General features: G+C 45.2%; 1 protein-coding gene across 3 annotated transcripts in view; it reads left to right on the forward strand.

Annotated features, from left to right (window-relative positions):
* Window positions 1–17,370, forward strand: part of DENND5A (DENN domain containing 5A) — a 59,855-nt gene extending 42,485 nt beyond the window's left edge. Inside the window, exons 12-22 of one of the 3 annotated variants that reach the window (XM_008054557.2) lie at window positions 4,338–4,422; window positions 6,006–6,090; window positions 6,541–6,669; window positions 10,378–10,499; window positions 11,673–11,818; window positions 12,372–12,490; window positions 12,886–13,067; window positions 13,627–13,709; window positions 14,253–14,376; window positions 15,230–15,398; window positions 16,354–17,370. In XM_008054557.2, the coding sequence (XP_008052748.1) occupies window positions 4,338–4,422; window positions 6,006–6,090; window positions 6,541–6,669; window positions 10,378–10,499; window positions 11,673–11,818; window positions 12,372–12,490; window positions 12,886–13,067; window positions 13,627–13,709; window positions 14,253–14,376; window positions 15,230–15,398; window positions 16,354–16,537 (1,428 nt within the window). In that variant the 3' untranslated portion in view covers window positions 16,538–17,370. The remainder of the gene's footprint in view (window positions 1–4,337; window positions 4,423–6,005; window positions 6,091–6,540; window positions 6,670–10,377; window positions 10,500–11,672; window positions 11,819–12,371; window positions 12,491–12,885; window positions 13,068–13,626; window positions 13,710–14,252; window positions 14,377–15,229; window positions 15,399–16,353) is intronic. The other 2 variants (XM_008054558.2, XR_002481774.1) reach the window with 2 other exon arrangements.
* Window positions 17,371–17,865: the final 495 nt, after the last annotated feature.

Consider the following 17,865-nt stretch of genomic DNA (forward strand, 5'->3'; position numbering starts at 1 on the left):
TTCTATATTCTTAACTAATTTTTAGGTGATAGTATAATTAAGCATCTAGTTATAAATCAGACAGATCTGAGTTTGAAGTGTGATTCCCACTTAATAACTTTATGAAACTAAGCAACTTTTCTAAACCTGTTTCTTTATGTGTGTGATAGAATTTTAAAGGTACCCATCTACATAAGATCCTTGTAAATATTTGATAATTTGTGGAAACTACTAAGCTCAGAGCCTGGTATCTGGCTCTCTGTAAATGTTTGTGATTATTGCAAAATCTTAGTTTTAATTACTGCTTCTATTGTTTACATGTGCCATACTTTATCAATTCCTTATTATTATTAGTCATTTAGGTTATTTCTTTTCTTTCTTTTTTTTTTTTTTGAGTTGGAGTTTCACTCTGTCACCCAGACTGGAGTGCAGTGGCCGTTCCTGGCCACTGCAACCTTGACTTGCTGGGCTCCGGCAATCCTTCTGCCTCAGCCTTCCATAACTGGAACTACAGGCATGCACTGCCATGCCAGGCTAATTTTTTATTTTATTGTATAGATGAGGTCTCGCCAAGTTGCCCAGGCAGATCTCGAACCCGCGGGCTCAGGCAATCCACTCACCTCAGCCTCCCAAAGCGCTGGGATTACAGACTGAGCCACTGAGCCCAGCTAGGTTATTTCTTATTTTTCAGTATTATAAACAACACTGTAATTATAGAGTTTTTTAAATGTTAAAGATTGTATATTGCATCTGAAATTTTGAAAGTCCTGTAGTGTAGTAATAACACTATGAGCTGTGAGTCAGAAAGACTTGGGTTTGAATCGTGGCTCTGCTGGATGACTTTAAATAAGTGACTTGCGATTTCAGAGTCCCACCTTCCAAATCCATAAAAACCTGCCTTTCAGTTGTGATCATTAGATGTAATAAGAACAAATATTTGTCATGTGATTAATATGCAACACATGATGGCTATTATTATGCTAGGTTCTATATGAAGGATTTCTGCCTCTTTTCTCCATAACAAGTAAGTAGAATTTACATAATCCTTTTATCATTTTCCTTAAAATGTGTAGCAAGCCTGGCACTATAGTTGAGTTCTTTCAGCTTGGGAGTAAAGCATGTACCCTAAAGTAGATTTAAAAACTTTTTAACAGTTACCATTAAGATTTCTAGGGAGTTAGTGAGCCTTCTTCCTGAATTTGGAAAAATAATACCTTATCATGACATATCCTAAGCTTGCCTGAGGTTTTGCAGCAATTTTCTTTAAGAATTCTCACAACAGGAGGAATTTCTTTTGGAGCTCATTTGATCCTCCTCTCATCTTGGGTAGACAGGCTGCTTGTTTGGTGACAAACCAGTACAAACTAATAAGAGCTTTTTAGTTGAGGTTACATTTTTGGAATTCTGGTAGTGAAGCAGTGACTGTGTCACCAGAGGAAAGTGAGGATCTGTGTTTGTGATTAGGGCATTTATGTCCTTAGGGATACATGTTCAGTGGAGATTGATCCTGACTGTCCTTGTTCCTACCAGTACGGTCTCCCTAGTCCTCTATTTTGCTGCCCTCTTATCCTGCTGAGACATTCTTCTGTTATATTCCAGTCCAGAGGTCACACCCTGGTTACCCGCCCTCTTCCATCATGCACCCAGATTGTGACTAAATTCGCTCTCAGAGGGTGATCTCATCATCCCTGTGGGAGCATCTTACTGAACAACTACCTATATTATCTGCTTAGAGAGTAGAGAGAACCTAAACAGCAGTTTTTGCAGCTGGCCTTCTATTAGCCTTGATTGGTTACATGCTGAGCTGTCTGCAGCAGGTTTCTTTGGCATTCAGTGACGTTTTCCAAGGAGATGGGCTTCTACCCGTAGTATGTTTCAGGCAATTCGAGGCTTGGTTTCTCCTACTGGCTTTGTAACTGCTGCCACTTGGGACTGGTATGTAAAAAGAGATTGTTTCTTATCTTTCATGCTTATGACATTCTTGGAGAATTTGGTGGTGTTTATTGTGTGGCCATGTCCCTAAATGGATAGTCAGGCTGCATTGAACCTTGCAGTTCCATTCAGCCCCTTTCCAAAAGAAGAAAAAATATCTGTGTTCTTGAAAGACCAAAGTGCCGTAGCCCAGCTGCTGCTCTCCACTCCTGCCCTTGCTCTTCCTCCTCACCTCTCTGATCCCTGTGGGCCAAGGGCTTCTTTCTTCTGGTATGGCAAGCTGGATTTGTTGTTGTGATTGGCTCTTCAGCATTATTGCATGTCAGGTCTCTCTGGTGACCAGTTGCATTTAGTCACATCCAGACAGTTCTATTAAGTTCTGTTAGGCTGCCTTCCTAGTCTTCCTAGATGCTCGTGATGAATCAAGACCCTACTTTCTAATGGTTTTGGTAAGTCAGCAGATGAATGACTTTCTAAAAGTTGAATTGCTAAGTAAAAGAGCATCAATATTTTAAGCTCTTGCATTATCTGTTAGATATATTAATAGGCCTTCCTAGTAGCAGTATATGAGCATTGCAAGTCTCGTTAATGTCCAGCATTTATGTTTTTAAAAATATTTGATATTTTGATGAATAAAAACTGGTGTTTTCTAATTTTAACTAGTATGTGTTTTTTAAGTTGCCATTGAGATTGTTGGGTTATGTTTTAAGTAGGAATCTTGCGTAAATCTTGTAGAAAACACAAACACACAGCAAGTTTATTTTGACAGGTTGCTGATCTATAGATGAGGGTTTTATGCCATTCAAATGCTTACTTTTCCCCCGCAACTAGATCAAATTTGTGAACAGAAGAAAACTAGATCCTCCATAGTCTCATGGGATAAATCTTAAGACCTTAAATTTTCACTTTCATTCCAGAGTATATTTTTTTCAGAAAGTATAACTTCAAAAGTTAATTGATGTTTTTCAGAAGCATCTTGTATAGAACAATTATTAAGAGCAATGGTTCTGACATTAGATAGACTTAAGCTTGAATCTCAACATAGTACTTGCTAATCATGTATCTTAACCTTTCTGATTCTCGATTTTGCTCCTCCCTAAAGAAAATGGAGATAGAAATATCTACCTTATAGGGTTGTTGGAAACATTAATTAAAATATATTATTTTAAACATGTAACATATTGCTTAGTTCATAGCAAGCCTCAACATGGTAGCTTCTATCATTATTATTATTTGTGTTAATTATAGAACTAGGCTGGGCTCGGTGGGTCAGCCTATAATCTTGGCACTTTGGGAGGCTGAGGCAAGTGAATTGCCTGAGCCCTAGATTGAGACCAGCCCAGGCAACTTGGCAAGACCTCGTCTCTATAATAAATCAAAAAATTAGCCGGGCGTGGTAGCGCATGCCTGTAGTTCTGGTTACTTGGAAGGCTGAGGCGGAAGGATCACCAGAGCCAAGCAGGTCGACGCTGGGGTGGCCGTGAGTGTGCCACTGCACTACAGCCTGGGTGACAGAGTAAGACTCTGACTCAAAAAAAAAATTATAGAACTAAAATTATTTATAAAATGATAATAAACTCTGCTGCTAAAACAAATGTACCACATTTATATTATATCAGCTTTGTGGTGGCATTTACCATGAATTTGAAATAAGATTTTTATCATTTAGCAAGGATGATGATGTACTGAATGATGATTAGAAAGAGACAGAGCAGTTGCTGGTGGCCAGCTGGGCTCACTCATTGCCAAAGTGAATTGCTCCCTCACATCAGGCTTGCAGACACTGCTGAGATCTGTGCCTTGGCAAAATGACAAATTGCTACATATCTTGAATAGTTTAAACTGCAGTTCTTGTATTTCCAAATGCTAAGGTTTTATTATATTGACTATAGTTTATTTCAGCCTTGCAGTTAAGCACCAGCCTACCTTCCTGCAGCCTTCTTTAACTATACCTTCAATAGTAAATCCTCATCATAGTGATGACTTCTTCTCCCTGGCCTGTACTAAGGGCAGGGATGCCTTTAAATATTTCAGGAAATTCAGAAGCTCTCACAGAACCTCATAGACCGGTTGTCTGCTCCTCGGTGCAAAAGCCATCATGCTCTGCCCAAGCTGACCTTCAACCAACAGACTGTTTAGGTGTTGACAGTTTGTGTTTTTCTTTCTTAATCTACTGGTCCCTTATCAGGCTGTCTTTGGCATCTCCTTCCTATGCCCAGTGGGGGACCATTTCTTTTTTATATTGCCCTCCATTCTTTATATTTCTTCTGGATTTTAATAAGCGGATATATCTGTATGCATTGTGTCCCAGATATACATTGAAAAAGAAACAATACGGACACTTTTTATCAAAAGCCTCTATATGTTCAAAACTTTGACCTCTAAAGTAAAAACTGATAGATATTTCTCCCTTGCATTGGTTCCAGGGGAAATCAGCCTTATGGTCCCACCTGTTACATTATCAGGAAAACCGACAGAGAAAACTCACATCGGGAAGCCTCAGTACCTCAGGTAAGATAGTGTCTGCAACATTGCAGAGAACACCTCTGTGCACTTCCCCATGCCCCCCTGGAATGATCACCTGAAGCAAACTCTTACAGGTCAAAGAAGCTTTTGTTTTGGAATGCTTTCTGTTTTAAATATTGAGCCACCAGTCCTCTCAACACAGAGCATACCAAAGCCATGGGGTTTGGTTTCAATATGTGATTCTATACCCTTTTGATCAGCAAGTGGAAAACTTATGTCAACAAGAGGCCAGGCTTGGAATGAATTTGGGTTTTAATGTGTTATTGGTGTCCTATGTTTGGAGAAAACTGTTTCAGAATCTTTTATTTCTCAGATATGAGCATTTAGATTATCTTTCCTATTAGTCAAGAGCTGTTGTCCTTCCTTGGACCTCCTCAAAGTTAAGGCCTGGTGTGAATGATTCTTTATACTTCCTTTCTATTTCTAACTTAATGAAGGTGTCAGAGTTTGTAGGGACTCCAGAAACCATCTAGTTCAGTCCCTTCATTTTACAAGAGGAGGAAACTGGAGTCCAGAGAGGAGCTGGTTTAGCTTAAGATCACACAGTAAACTAATGTGAGAGGCCAAATTAAGAGCCATGCCTCTTGTCTCCTGCTCTGATATTATTTATGCCATTCTACAGTGTCCCTTCCAGGGTAGTCTCCCTCCTTCTTTTTCTTGGCTGCACCTCTCCTTCACACCACCATTTGTTCTTCACTGTCTGCCACAGAGTTTGTTTAACTTTCTTGGATGTTATTACCCTGATGGTAAAGATAAGTTAAATGGAGTGAAAAGATGGGCATGACCTCTTTGCCCTTGAACTAGTTGTCCTCAGCTAGCATTAAATATGGGGAGGTAGTTAGCTGGACACCAGGGACAGGAGTCCTCTAGGTAGCCTCATGAGGAATGTTTTGGTTCACTTTCTAGATGTGTGAGAGCAGAGTTTTTTCAGAAAGTTATTGCTGAAATTCATAAAATTATAAAAGGATATTTTTATATGCTAAAAGGATAAATTGTAGCCAAAAATTCTCAACAGCTTAGTGATGAAAATGCTAAATTTTAAACATTGGACCAGACAAGAGGTTATAAAGATATTTTATCTTCTCCTGGAGGTCCTAAACATTCTGGGACAGGTTTTTCTACACATTCTTTTGGCTCTTTTGTACCCCATTTTGAAGCAGGACAGGACATGAGTAGTAGCTCCAAGTGGAAGCACTGCTTCCATGGATTATGATGAGAGCGTGATAGACTAGGAGCCAGGAGATGATTGTTCCGGTTCTGACTTTGCCACTTGGTGACCTAGGCAAAGCACCTGACTTCTGTGAATTTCAGTTTCTTTCTCTGTTAAGTGGGGAAATTGTGATACCTTCCTTGACTGCATTGAAAGTTGTTAGAGAATTAAATGAGAAAATATGCATCAAAATATAAAATCTGATCTCTAGTAGGTACATGATAAATAGTTATGAAATGGTTGATTAAAATGTTATCAATGTAACTATTTCCTGTAGAAATGTGATTTGAGATAAAAGAAAGGGTAGCCAGCTATTTGAATATTCAGATCTCTGGATAGACCAACTTTTTTGTTCTAGGAATACTTCTTGATTCAGAGCGGAGGAAATCTGATAGCAGCTCACTCATGCCTCCCCTGAGGATCTCCCTGATCCAGGATATGAGGTCAGTAGGGACTCACATGTAATAAACCACTAAAATCCTGTTTTCAGTTGTTGTTAGGTATCCACTTTAACAAGATCTCAGTGGCTATTACAGCATCTCAGCTAACCAGGAAGTCCTCCTTATTGGTCTTGTGCTTCATGATGCATTTGTAGAGCTGTACCACAGTTGTTTCCTGGCATGTTTGAAGAATTCTACCATGGTGAAGGAGCATAGGGGAATATCTCAAGCCCTAAGGGCTCAGGGTTAGTCTGGCTTTTTAAGGGCTGTAGTGTCTTTTTCCCCCTCAGATTGTGGGATCCTGTCTGGCAAAGCTTCATAGAAGCCTGGAATTGGGAGAAGACTCTCCCAGGGTGGGATAGGGCCGTCTCACCAGGCCTCCTTTGCCTTAACAGGTGAGGTGTTGGCATCTTCCACCCCACCCTCCACTTCTTTTTTGTATTCCTCCTTCAGGCACATCCAGAACATCGGGGAAATCAAGACTGATGTGGGAAAGGCCAGAGCATGGGTGCGACTGACTATGGAAAAAAAGTTACTTTCCAGACACCTGAAGCAGCTTCTCTCAGACCATGAGCTCACCAAGTAAGGCCTCTCCACCTGGACCAGAGCAGGCTCCCAGGAGTGGCGGGGAGGGATTGGAAACTTGTGTGGGAAGGGGCAGTGAGTATTCAGTGTGTCATAGCTACTGCATTCAGCTAACCTCTAATTACTTGTGAAAGTTTTGCAGTAGTTCCTCTTTTCCCTTTTTATCTGTAGAAGAATACTTCTGCTACATCTGTTCTCCCTGTCTTTTCTAGCTACATGCACCAAACTAGCTTTCTTAAAGAAGTAGTGAAAAGGATGGAGTCCTTCTCTCCTTCCTGTATTCAAATGACATGTAAGCCTCTTTTGACATAAGTCATTCTTTTTGTCTGTTTCCTATTCTGGGGATCAAAGGACCAGGGAATTTGAAAGGAAACTTTTGAGATACCCCCTTATCTCTCTTGTTCTCACTTGAGCCCAGGGCCAGCCCAAAGCCACCAATTCCTTTTTCTTTCTTTATGAACCCTGTCTAGATCTCTCTAGAGCTCAGAAGGGCTTTCAAATAACACTCCCAGGCCATCTCCCGCACATCTTCCAACCCAGAAAGAGGGAAGTGAGAGATTCCAAGGCTCTCACACTCCTAGGAGTCACTCAACCTTGATAAGTTAGAGAGCTCACTTGAGAATTTAGGAATAGCACTTCTTAAAGTGCTTAAATTTGATTCCCTAAACGGGACAAAAAAGGTTTAGGAATAAGATTTGAAGATTGGGAGGACCACTAAAAGAGAACAGGTGAACATGTAAGCCTGGGGTATGGAAGGGAAATGTTTGCACACCAGATTCTAGAGGGCATTTGTGTGTCCTGGAAAAGTCTATCAATGTTGCTGTGTAGATGCCAGGGTCTGACAGGGCAGGAGACCTTCCTGTGGGCTAGTGTGAACTTGTCTGTCACAAGAGGCTCCAGGTTAGCTGGAGGACAGGGTGGAGAGAGAGTCACTGACGGAGCAAGCACAAGAGCCTTTTGAAGGCTGGGGCATGGATAGGTCTGGGGTTTGCGGCCCCAAAGGCCTTGGCAACAGCAAACAGTACACAGACCTTGGCGAGGAAGCCAGTTCTGGTTTCTGTAAACTGCAGAGTGGCACTTCGTCAAAACCTTCCTACTCTCTGCCCTGTCTTCTCTCCTCCATCTCCCCAGTTTGCCCAGAGCTCTATCATACCCCTTACCCTTCTCAGGATGTCTGCAGCCCTTTCTTGTCTGTACTTCTGTGTGATCCCACTTCCTGCCCTCTCTTTACCTGGGAAACTCCTTCAGGGTCCAGTCAGAAGTTTCTGCTGCCAAAGTTTTCCTAGACTGCCTAGAAATGTGGTCCATCATCCTCCAGGCATGCGTAAAATTTGTTACAGTATTTGTTCATCACTTTTTAAAAAAAAAACTGCTGATGTGTTGTATTATCAGTATCTATTCATTTGCTGTTTATTAAAATTTGTTTTAGGCTGCTCATGGTAGCCCATGCCTGTAATCCCAGCACTTTGGGAGGCCAAGGTGGAAGGCTTGCTTGAGCCCAGGAATTTGAGACCAACCTGGACATTTGTCTTTTAAAAAAAAAGTGCTTTAATTGGAGCATGAACCATGTGCCTTTCCCAAGGCTGAACATGTTGTCTAGCACCAACTAGGCATTCAACCAGCACGTAAAAGATGTGTGCATGGGGCTGGGCACAGTGATTCACGCCTGTAATCCCAGCACTTTGGAAGGTCGAGGTGAGAGTATTGCCTGAGCCCACAGGTTTGAGACCAGCCTGGGCAACTTGGTGATACCTTATCTCTACAATAAATCAAAAAATTAGCCGGGTGTGGTGGTACAGGCCTATAGTCCCAGCTACTTGGGAGGCTGAGGTGGAAGGATCGCCTGAGCCCAGCAGGTTGAAACTGTGGTGGCAGTGTGTGTGCCACTGCACTCCAGCCTGGGCAACAGAGTGAGACTTCAACTCAAAAAAAAAAAAAGATGTGTGCATAGCCGGTCAGGTAGGAGGAGGTGGACAGCCGTGGGAGAGTATATTTTGGTAGAATGTTCCTCAACCTCTGGAATTTCCAGCTAGCTCCCAAGATTGTTTGCAGCTTAGAGATGGCATAAGGTAGAGGCAGGGCAAGGGGTCATATGTTTATGGAACTCATTGAACTATAAATTCCAAAGAAGAATTTAGTTAGCTCCTGTATAGGAAGCCCAAAATCTTTCTCCTTGACCTCTCTTCAGGGACTAATACTGCATAGTGCCCCCTTTACCTTGAAACTCACTTTGTGTGACCCTATACCATCCGGTTCTTTCTCCCCTTATTCTTTCCACAGTGTTGGCTTCCACCATCCTCAGTTCTTTGCATGTGCACACTTTGCTTGTCTCTCACTTGCTCTCTGTCTCTCACTTGGTGACCTCACCCATTCTGTTGACTTCTGTCACCTCTAAGCAGATGACTCCCACATCTGAAACTAGCTCGAATGTGTCTCCTGAGCTCCAGCTCTGCCTTTATTTCTGTTCTCTGAGCTAAAGGTCAGATATTGCCGGGCACGGTGGCTCAAGCTTATAATCCCAGCACTTTGGGAGACGAAGGCGGGGGATAGCCTGAGCCCAGGAGTTTGAGACTAGCCTGGGCACTTTGGAAGTTGTTCACTTCCCTGAACCCTCCTCCACTTCAGTCAAACTGGTTTCCAGACTTGTCTTTCATCCTGTACAACACCTGTCTAAATTGGTGCTGCTTCGGTCTCCTCTTGTTCTGGAAAGCCTTCTAGGACCACTGAAGCTTATGGCCCTTTAAGTTTCCAGAAAGCTTTTCATTTGACAACTCATTGTGGACAGTCTTATGCTTTGGCCTTTACTTGATTTATTCACCTAGACAGTATTTGAGGGCGGGTGTTTTCCTTTCTAGCACCTGTATATGAAAGGCCTGGGTTGATAAGTTTTCTGTTGGAAGTAACTTATAAACCTAACTAGGTAGAACCTCACAGATGTGAATCCTGTATCTCTCCAGCCAACAATGATTGCAGTTGGGCAATCAGGACAGCTGCTTTTGTTCTCTGTGTATTTCTCTGTGATGAGGGACTGCATGTTTGGCTCTTGATGTCTTCTCTGTTTAGGGAAGACATCATTGCTTTGTAGCTGCAAAGGGCCTGTAATGTCAGGCAGAGGAGTCAGTGGTGAATAGACTTTGGGGATGAAAGGAAAAAGTTGGCAAAGAGTGGTAGGACATGATCTTCACAGCTCTTCCTTGCCTGCAGCCTTGATCCGAGGTAGGAGCAGAAGCCCTTGATCCCCTCTGATGCTTCCTGGGGTTATACCCAAACTCAGAGCAGTGTTTGACTCATGGCTCTCAGGTCTACTTAGGGCTTAAAACTAGGCTTGGTGATGAATGGTGACACAGACCTCTTTCTGCTGCTACTCACATACCAAGCACTAGTGACAACGAGGAGCCTGAGACTTTCATTCTAGCCCTCAGTTTAACAAGGGAGGTTCCATGACCTCTGACATTTGACATAATACTGTCAATCTTTGAACACAAGTAGTGTTTGATTTCTGTTCTTCCTGCTATAGTTTAAACCATTTTCCCTCTAGGCATCAGTTACAGAGTGGTTAGCTTGCTCCTTTATAGGGTGAATCTAAGGGACTTGAGGCTTGGTATCCTATGCTTCCCTCAGCCATCTCCTTTCAGACTAGGATGATTCTCGCTTCTTTCCCCTCCCTTTGCTCAGGAGACTGATATGTTGCCTCCTCTCCAACAGAAAGTTGTACAAGCGCTATGCCTTCCTACGCTGTGATGATGAGAAGGAGCAGTTTCTCTATCACCTCCTCTCTTTCAACGCCGTCGATTACTTTTGCTTCACCAATGTCTTCACAACTATCTGTGAGTAGCCCTGTGCTTCCCACTGGCCTTCTCTGGGCAGCCTTCATGAACCTGCCTGAGGCCTGCTCACTGTCCCCTTTTTAAAGAAAGAAGATAATCCCATGTACTTTCTATTTGTCTTTTGCTTCGATGGGGAGAGAGGTACACTTGGACATTGTGTTTTCTCGAAGCTTCTCATTCTTATTCTGAACTGGGAAGCTCAGTCCTTTTTGCCGTTGTGTTGCCAATGTTGTCCCAGGCACTGCTTTGGGAGCCTAAGGCGATGCAGGTAGAGTGGAGTAAGGTGCGTGATGCATTTTCCCTCCCTCCCTGCATAACTATAAAAATAATTTCTCTTTTGTTATGGCCTGAAAGAGTCACTTGGCATCACAGAATATTTTAGACCAGGCCACAGAAAAAATACCTCTTCCTGAGGTAGCAGAAAGAACCCCAGATGGCAGTGGGAAGTTTGAGTCTGGGCCCAGCTTTGTCCTAACTCATTATATGTTAGTGAGCAGAGTCCATCCTGCCATGGGCCTCAGTCTCCCCAGATACAAAATGAGGAAGTGGATTTAACATGGTCTAACACCCTTTGAAACTCATCTTTCTTTGATGCCAGGATTCTCTCCTGGGTAGAGAATAGTTTCTGAGTTTGCCACACGGCTAATTCTTTGGCCAGTCAGCAGCCTCAGCAGCATCGACTCTTGCTATTGTCTGACACTCCATCTTCCCTCTCAGAGACTAGGGCTGTGAGCTTAATAGAAGTAGCACTGGGCTGCAATTTGGAAGGCCTGAGGCAAACTGTTTCCTTCTCTGTGCCTCAGAAAAGGCATTGCAACACCAGTGTGACCTCTCCTGAGATTATTGTAAGATGATGGATTGAAGAATGCTCTGAAAAGTAATTCAGTACGGTGTTAGGAGTTCACTTAGCTCTGAGTCTGCAGGTAGGCCTGGGTCTTTTATGTTTGGGTGGTAACCCTGAGAGAAGCGAGATTGAAGCAGGCAGGGGAGTTGGCTAATACTGTAAGCCAGCCAGGGACTAGGGCTTGGAGTCCCTACTGTTCCAGGGCTCTGCTAGGACTGGTACAGCAGGGGCCACACTCATGATAGCATGCGTGAGGGCAGGTTGGGTCCCATTGGGCATGGGAAGGATTCCTGACCCTCCTTAATGTTTTCGTGGCTTCCCCTCAACAGTGATCCCATACCACATTCTGATTGTACCCAGCAAGAAGCTGGGGGGCTCCATGTTCACTGCCAACCCTTGGATCTGTATATCAGGAGAATTGGGTGAGACACAGATCCTGCAGATTCCCAGGAATGTGCTGGAGATGACTTTTGAGGTATGTGTTATCTGGGGGCCACAACTTGCCTAGGCTTTGTAGGGATCTGAGTTTGCAACAATTGCTTTGGGGAGTTTTCTGCAGGGTTTTCCAGAGGCCTTGCTGGGTACAGTGTAATATGTCAGCACAGCTGACCTGTTCTGAGATGATCTGAGGCCAGAGCAAAGGACTGACCCTGAGGAGAGCTAGCCACCTTGCCTAAACAGTGTCTGGCTAGAAGGCACTTACTTGTCAGACTTGTACATCTTCCCATGCGTGGTATGTTGAGAAATCCCCAGAGCTCTTTTAGCTGTTCAGCTAGCTGTTCCTAGAGACCTTGGAACCCACTTCAGAGCCTCCTGCTCCCAGGCCCTGTTCTTCCTCTAGGTAGCAGCAACTTTTTCCTCAGCCGTGGGCCCCTCAGAGGATATTGCTGTACCGTGTCCTGGAAGGAGGCAGAGCCGTGAGCCGTACCCCTGCAGATGCTGAGGGGCCAGTCAGATCTGTGGCTCTGAGGATTGCTGCTCTTTCTCCTATTGTCCTGACCTACCGCATCTTCTCTATTCTCTCACAGTGCCAGAACTTGGGGAAGCTCACTACTGTCCAGATTGGCCATGATAACTCTGGGCTGTATGCCAAATGGCTGGTGGAGTGTGTGATGGTCAGGAATGAGATCACAGGACATACCTACAAGTAAGAGTTCCCCCAGATATGCCTTAAGAAAGGCGGCAAGGTGTACACCAATGGTTGTCTTTGTTGCTTGGGATTGTGGAGTTCTCAGCCTTTAGGTTGTGATAGGCTGCAGCAACTTCCTGTTTGGTTCTGCCTCATGTACTTGAAAAGAAATAGAAAGAGGGTTTTCTAAGTGAAGATGTATGAAATTGCCGTGTCCAGGTCTCAGGCCACCCCTGCCACTCAGGTGGCTTCTCTGATGACACATGGCAGGACCTACAGGGCCTTGAGGGAGTCCCCAGCCTGGTTCAGAGCCTGTCCCCCAGGATTGGCTTTGTTGGTGGCTCTTGCTGAGCAGCAAGGAGAAGGACCCTGGAGGAGCTAGCAGCTCTGACAGGCCATTGCCTGACCTTCAGGTTCCCATGTGGCCGGTGGTTGGGGAAGGGCATGGACGACGGAAGCCTGGAGCGGATCCTAGTGGGGGAGCTGCTCACATCCCAGCCCGAGGTGGATGAGAGGCCGTGCCGTACCCCGCCGCTGCAGCAGTCCCCCAGCGTCATCCGGAGACTTGTTACCATCTCACCCAACAACAAGCCCAGTAAGTAGGAAAGGGGCTGGGCCCTCATGCCACCCACCTGGGGAATGGGCAGATCTCTGAACCCAGATCCTAGCTCCTACAGCCACCTCAGGAACCACCTCTGCTGACAGAGTCGCCTCAGTGAGAGTATTTGGTGCTCCCCTTAGAGGCATGGAAGGAGAAGGGAGAGCTCAAGCCAGCACGCTCCGTGTACTCATGTGTGTACTCCGTGTACTCCTAAAAGAGGAGAGGGATCTACTTTCTGGCCTTCTCCCTGATTCCAGGGCTTCACAGCCAAGGCATGACCCTCTTTTGTTTGCCAAAAATTCTAAGGTGAAATGGATACACTTTACTAGTATCTCTTAGAAATAGAAATCTGAGGTCCAAGATTTTGCTTTTTCCCAAGATTCTGGGAAGAGCTAGGTCAGCAGCATTGGGTGGGCAAGAGCCTCTGCTTCCCAGGGTCCAACTGCCCTGCCTCTCCTGTGGGCCCTCTCTACATCCTCATTCTTCGCCTCAGTCAGCTAAGCACTGCTAGCCTCTGAGATTGGTTAGGGATGTCTGCTTGATTTTTTATCAGAGCTGAACACTGGGCAGATCCAGGAATCCATCGGGGAGGCAGTCAATGGCATCGTGAAGCACTTCCATAAGCCTGAGAAAGAGGTGAGCCTTCCTGCCCTCCAACCCAGGGTCATATTTTGAGAAGGGAATAATCTTGCTTTCTCAGTTATCATGCTCTTGCAGTCCCATGTGCCATGGATAGCTCAGAGTCTTGTAGAGTGTTGTGCCTCAGCTAGTTGAGATGGAGCAGACTCCTTCCTCTGGGGGGCCTTTGCTTTGGATTGCCCTGTTTTCCCTCCTTACCAGTGACCCAGCAGAGTCCCTGGGCCCCTATGAACAGTGTCTATTCCTGTTCTCTTCTGGGTTTGCCTGGGTCTCCCTGAACAGTGGCCATACTGGCTTTGTCCCACTGGTGGGAATCTCCTTGTATGTGACCCAGATCCATCATCTCTTCATCCAGCCATTCAGCAGCTCTCGCTGAAAGCTACTCTAAGCCAGGCTCTGTGCCAGGTACTGTGGGGAGCAGACAAGGCTCTTGCCTGTCTTTTGCTGCACTCTCAGCTCTGAGTTGTGGGTTTGGGATGCAGTGGTGGGAAGGCAGCTCAGCTGAGACAAGCCCAGCCCTTTCCCTGTTTCCTTATGTAGCGAGGCAGTCTGACGCTGTTGCTTTGTGGAGAGTGCGGCCTTGTCTCGGCCCTGGAACAGGCTTTCCAGCATGGATTTAAATCACCCCGGCTCTTCAAAAATGTCTTCATTTGGGATTTCCTGGGTGAGTTGGACTGAAGTATGAGGGTAGGAAAAGCAGAGACATGAGGGGCCTCACCATCATGACGTGGATGCTGACCACTGGGTCTGAGGTACAGAGCCCAAATCATGTGACTCTCAGATTAGATCTCTTGTTTGTTTGCTCTGGTTTTTCTTTAAGGGAATGATAGGAATTGTCATTGGTGAAATCTTACCTCCTAAGAATGGAACAAAAAATATTCTTTTTTTGTTTTTTTAAGGAGATAGGGTCTCACTTTGTCACCCAGGCTGCAGTGGCATGATCATAGCTCACTGTAACCTTGAACTTCTCTGCTTCCTGAGGAGGGTTGTGCCACTACTTCCAGCTAATTTTTAAATTTTTTGTAGAGACAGGGTCTTACTGTGTTGCCCAGGCTGGCCTCAAGTGATCCTCCCACCTCAGCCTCCTAAAGTGCTGGGATTACAAGCATAAGTCACCATATCTGGCTGAAAATATTCTTTCTAGGTACATATTATCTAGTATGGACTTACTTCTGAGTCCTCACACCTCCTCTTTGTAGATCCAAAAGGCTATTTGAGAGTATTGAAGCTCTTGCCCCGTGTTGGCACTCGAGAATTTTAATGCAAGAAACCATCCTCAAGTTTTTTATGTCTTCAGACTAGGGAAAAAACCATCTTTATATTAAGGACCACATGAATACATTTTTAAAATAAGGATAAAGGTCATTTTGAAATGTGACCAGTGACATCAGAACACTCGTGTTACTCTCATTAAGTTACTTGCATAGACTTGGAGGGGCCCACAGTGAGTGGCCTGCAGACACCAGACAGGGTGGTGCTAGAGCCTTTGTCACTGGTAAACTTTTCTGTCTTCACAGAAAAAGCACAAACCTATTATGAGACATTAGAACAGAATGAAGTAGTCCCTGAGGAAAACTGGCATACCAGGGCCCGGAACTTCTGTCGATTTGTCACCGCAATCAACAATACTCCTCGGAACATTGGCAAGGACGGCAAGTTTCAGATGCTAGTGTGCTTGGGAGCCAGGTACTGACTGCAGCCCCAGCCCTGAGTGCATGGCACTGGAGGTGGTGCAGCCTTGGAGGTGGTGCGGGTGGGGGAGTGACTAATGACCGGTACTCTTGGCCAAATGAGGCCCTGGAGGACTTCCTAGAACCCTTCAATTTCCTGCGAGTATCATGTACAGTCATGCGCTGTATAACAGTATCTTAGTCAGTGATAGACTCTTATTGGATGATGGTCCCTTAAAATTTTAATCCTGTAATTTACTGTACCATTTCTATGTTTGGGAACAAATACTTGCCGTTGTGTTACAGGTGCCTCCAACCCATGCTGTACAGGTTTGTAGCCTAGGAGCAATAGGCTGTGCATGTAGCCTAGGTGTATAGCAGGCTGTGCCATTTAGTTGTGTATAAGTGCACTCTACAGAGTGTGCATAACAACGAAATTGCCTCACCGTGCATTTCTCATAATGTATCTTTATCCTTAAGAGACACATGACTATAGTTTGGTGATCTGTGGGGTGGGGATTTCATAGGGTTATCATGAAAATGAAATCTCTTAGAACAGTGCTAAGTGCTATGTGAGTGTTAGTGCTTATTATTATCCCGCTGGTGGTAGCTGTGGGGAGAGATGATCTGGGAGATACTAGCTGTTGAGATGGAGGGAGGAGTGCTGAATGCCGCCTGGTGTCTGGTGGTGAGGTTGTCTAGGGAGAGTGAGGCAGGCAGGGGAGGAGGGGCAGGCCTGGGGGCCAGTGACAGGGCTGATTTGGGTCAGATTGGGTTGGTGTCCCTGAAACTGTGAGACCTCTCTGCCAGTTCCTGTTAGGGAAGGGCAGGAGGCTATGGGGAGCTGTCACCTTCTGCAGCTTCAAACTTAATTCAGAGTGTCCCCCGTGGCCTTGTACTGACTATCTCTCTTCCTTTTTCTTTGCCCCTCTGACCTGCCTGGACTGCTCCTGCCTGCCCTACCCTGCTAGAGACCACCTCCTACACCACTGGATTGCCCTGCTGGCTGACTGCCCCATCACTGCACACATGTATGAGGATGTGGCACTGATCAAAGACCACACACTTGTCAATTCCTTGATCCGTGTGCTGCAGACATTGCAGGAGTTTAACATCACGCTGGAGACGTCCCTTGTCAAGGGCATCGACATCTGACCTCTGAGCACCAGCCAGCAGCAGGACTGAGAAAGACTCTGACCCTGCAGCTCTGACCCTTCTTCCCAGAGGGACTTACGCAAATTCTGCAGGAGATGGGGAGATGTACACTCACTGTAAAAAGAAAACTAGAGGATTTTTGGAATAAATAATCTATTTTAGAGTTTATTTGCTGATTTGCTTTTTACACACTTTCATGTGAAAGAGTGATAGGGAGAGGGAGCGAGGTTGGTGCAGCTTATTTTGAAGCTGGTGCCCTCCCTCGCCATGGCCACGTGCTGGAAGCCTGCGGCCTCCCTGGACTGAGCCTGTGGCCTTGCCCCGTCGCATCAGTGAGGCCATTCCACATCGTTTTTAAACTAATGTTTTCTATATTAACATTATTATGGATATATTTGGCTTTCATGGGCCACACACAGGTGTGCTGAGCGGGAAGCCCCCTGTGCCAACCAAAGGGGTTTTTAGTCGGGCATTGAAGCAAGCACTGATGAGTCAGTCCCACATCTTTTTTTTGGTCAGTATTATTTGGGAAGGAGACATGCCAGGACGTGTCATTGCGCAGAAAATCACATTTCCTGCTGGCACACAGTTGCACAGAAGTAAACATAAGCATGTTTTAACAGGTTTTTTCTTTTCTTTATTCCTTTTTTTTACTGTTTTATTTATTTAACCCTCCATTGTGTGTTCTAAGTATTTCTTTTTCTTTTTTTTAAGAAAGGAAGAGCTTGTCACAATCTAACTGGCTATGTTATTATTGTTAAATTTATGATGTTGTTTTGCAACTTAGAAACCAGCTACAGTATGGCCCACTTAATAAAACACCTGAAACAAAACTGCATGGCTACTGACTTCCATGGGTGTTTGTGAGCAGTGGGGGACCTCGGTGCAGTTGGATTCCTCCCGGAGGACTGGGCTGTGGCATCGCCTGTCTCCACCAGCAGGCTCCGTGCTGCCCCTGGGAGCCTGATGTCTCTTGGGTCCTTCCCCCTGCAGTGCCAGGAGCTTTCCTAGCTGTTAACTCATGCGGCTGATTGACAGGGATGCAGTCAAGTGTTCTTTTCCCACCCCACAAAGGAGGAGACTGAGGCACAAGGGAAAAGACCTCACCAAGGTTGTAAAGATTGTCACTTGACTGGGATGGGACGGACCATTCTTGAGAGGGCAGGGAGACCAGCTGTGGGAATATAGGACACAGGAGGCCCAGTGGGGTGGGAGGAGCTTTCTTGAGAGAAGGTTTGCTTTCCTGGGGATAGGGGTGTGTAGAGCTTCATGGGGGGCCTGGGAACCAGCTTCCTTCCTGTGTATTTGTCAGGCTGTTTTGGCAGGAA

This window comes from Carlito syrichta, unplaced genomic scaffold (assembly GCF_000164805.1).
Source record: "Carlito syrichta isolate Samal-C Ts95f unplaced genomic scaffold, Tarsius_syrichta-2.0.1 Scaffold296499, whole genome shotgun sequence".
NCBI classification, from domain to species: domain Eukaryota; kingdom Metazoa; phylum Chordata; class Mammalia; order Primates; family Tarsiidae; genus Carlito; species Carlito syrichta.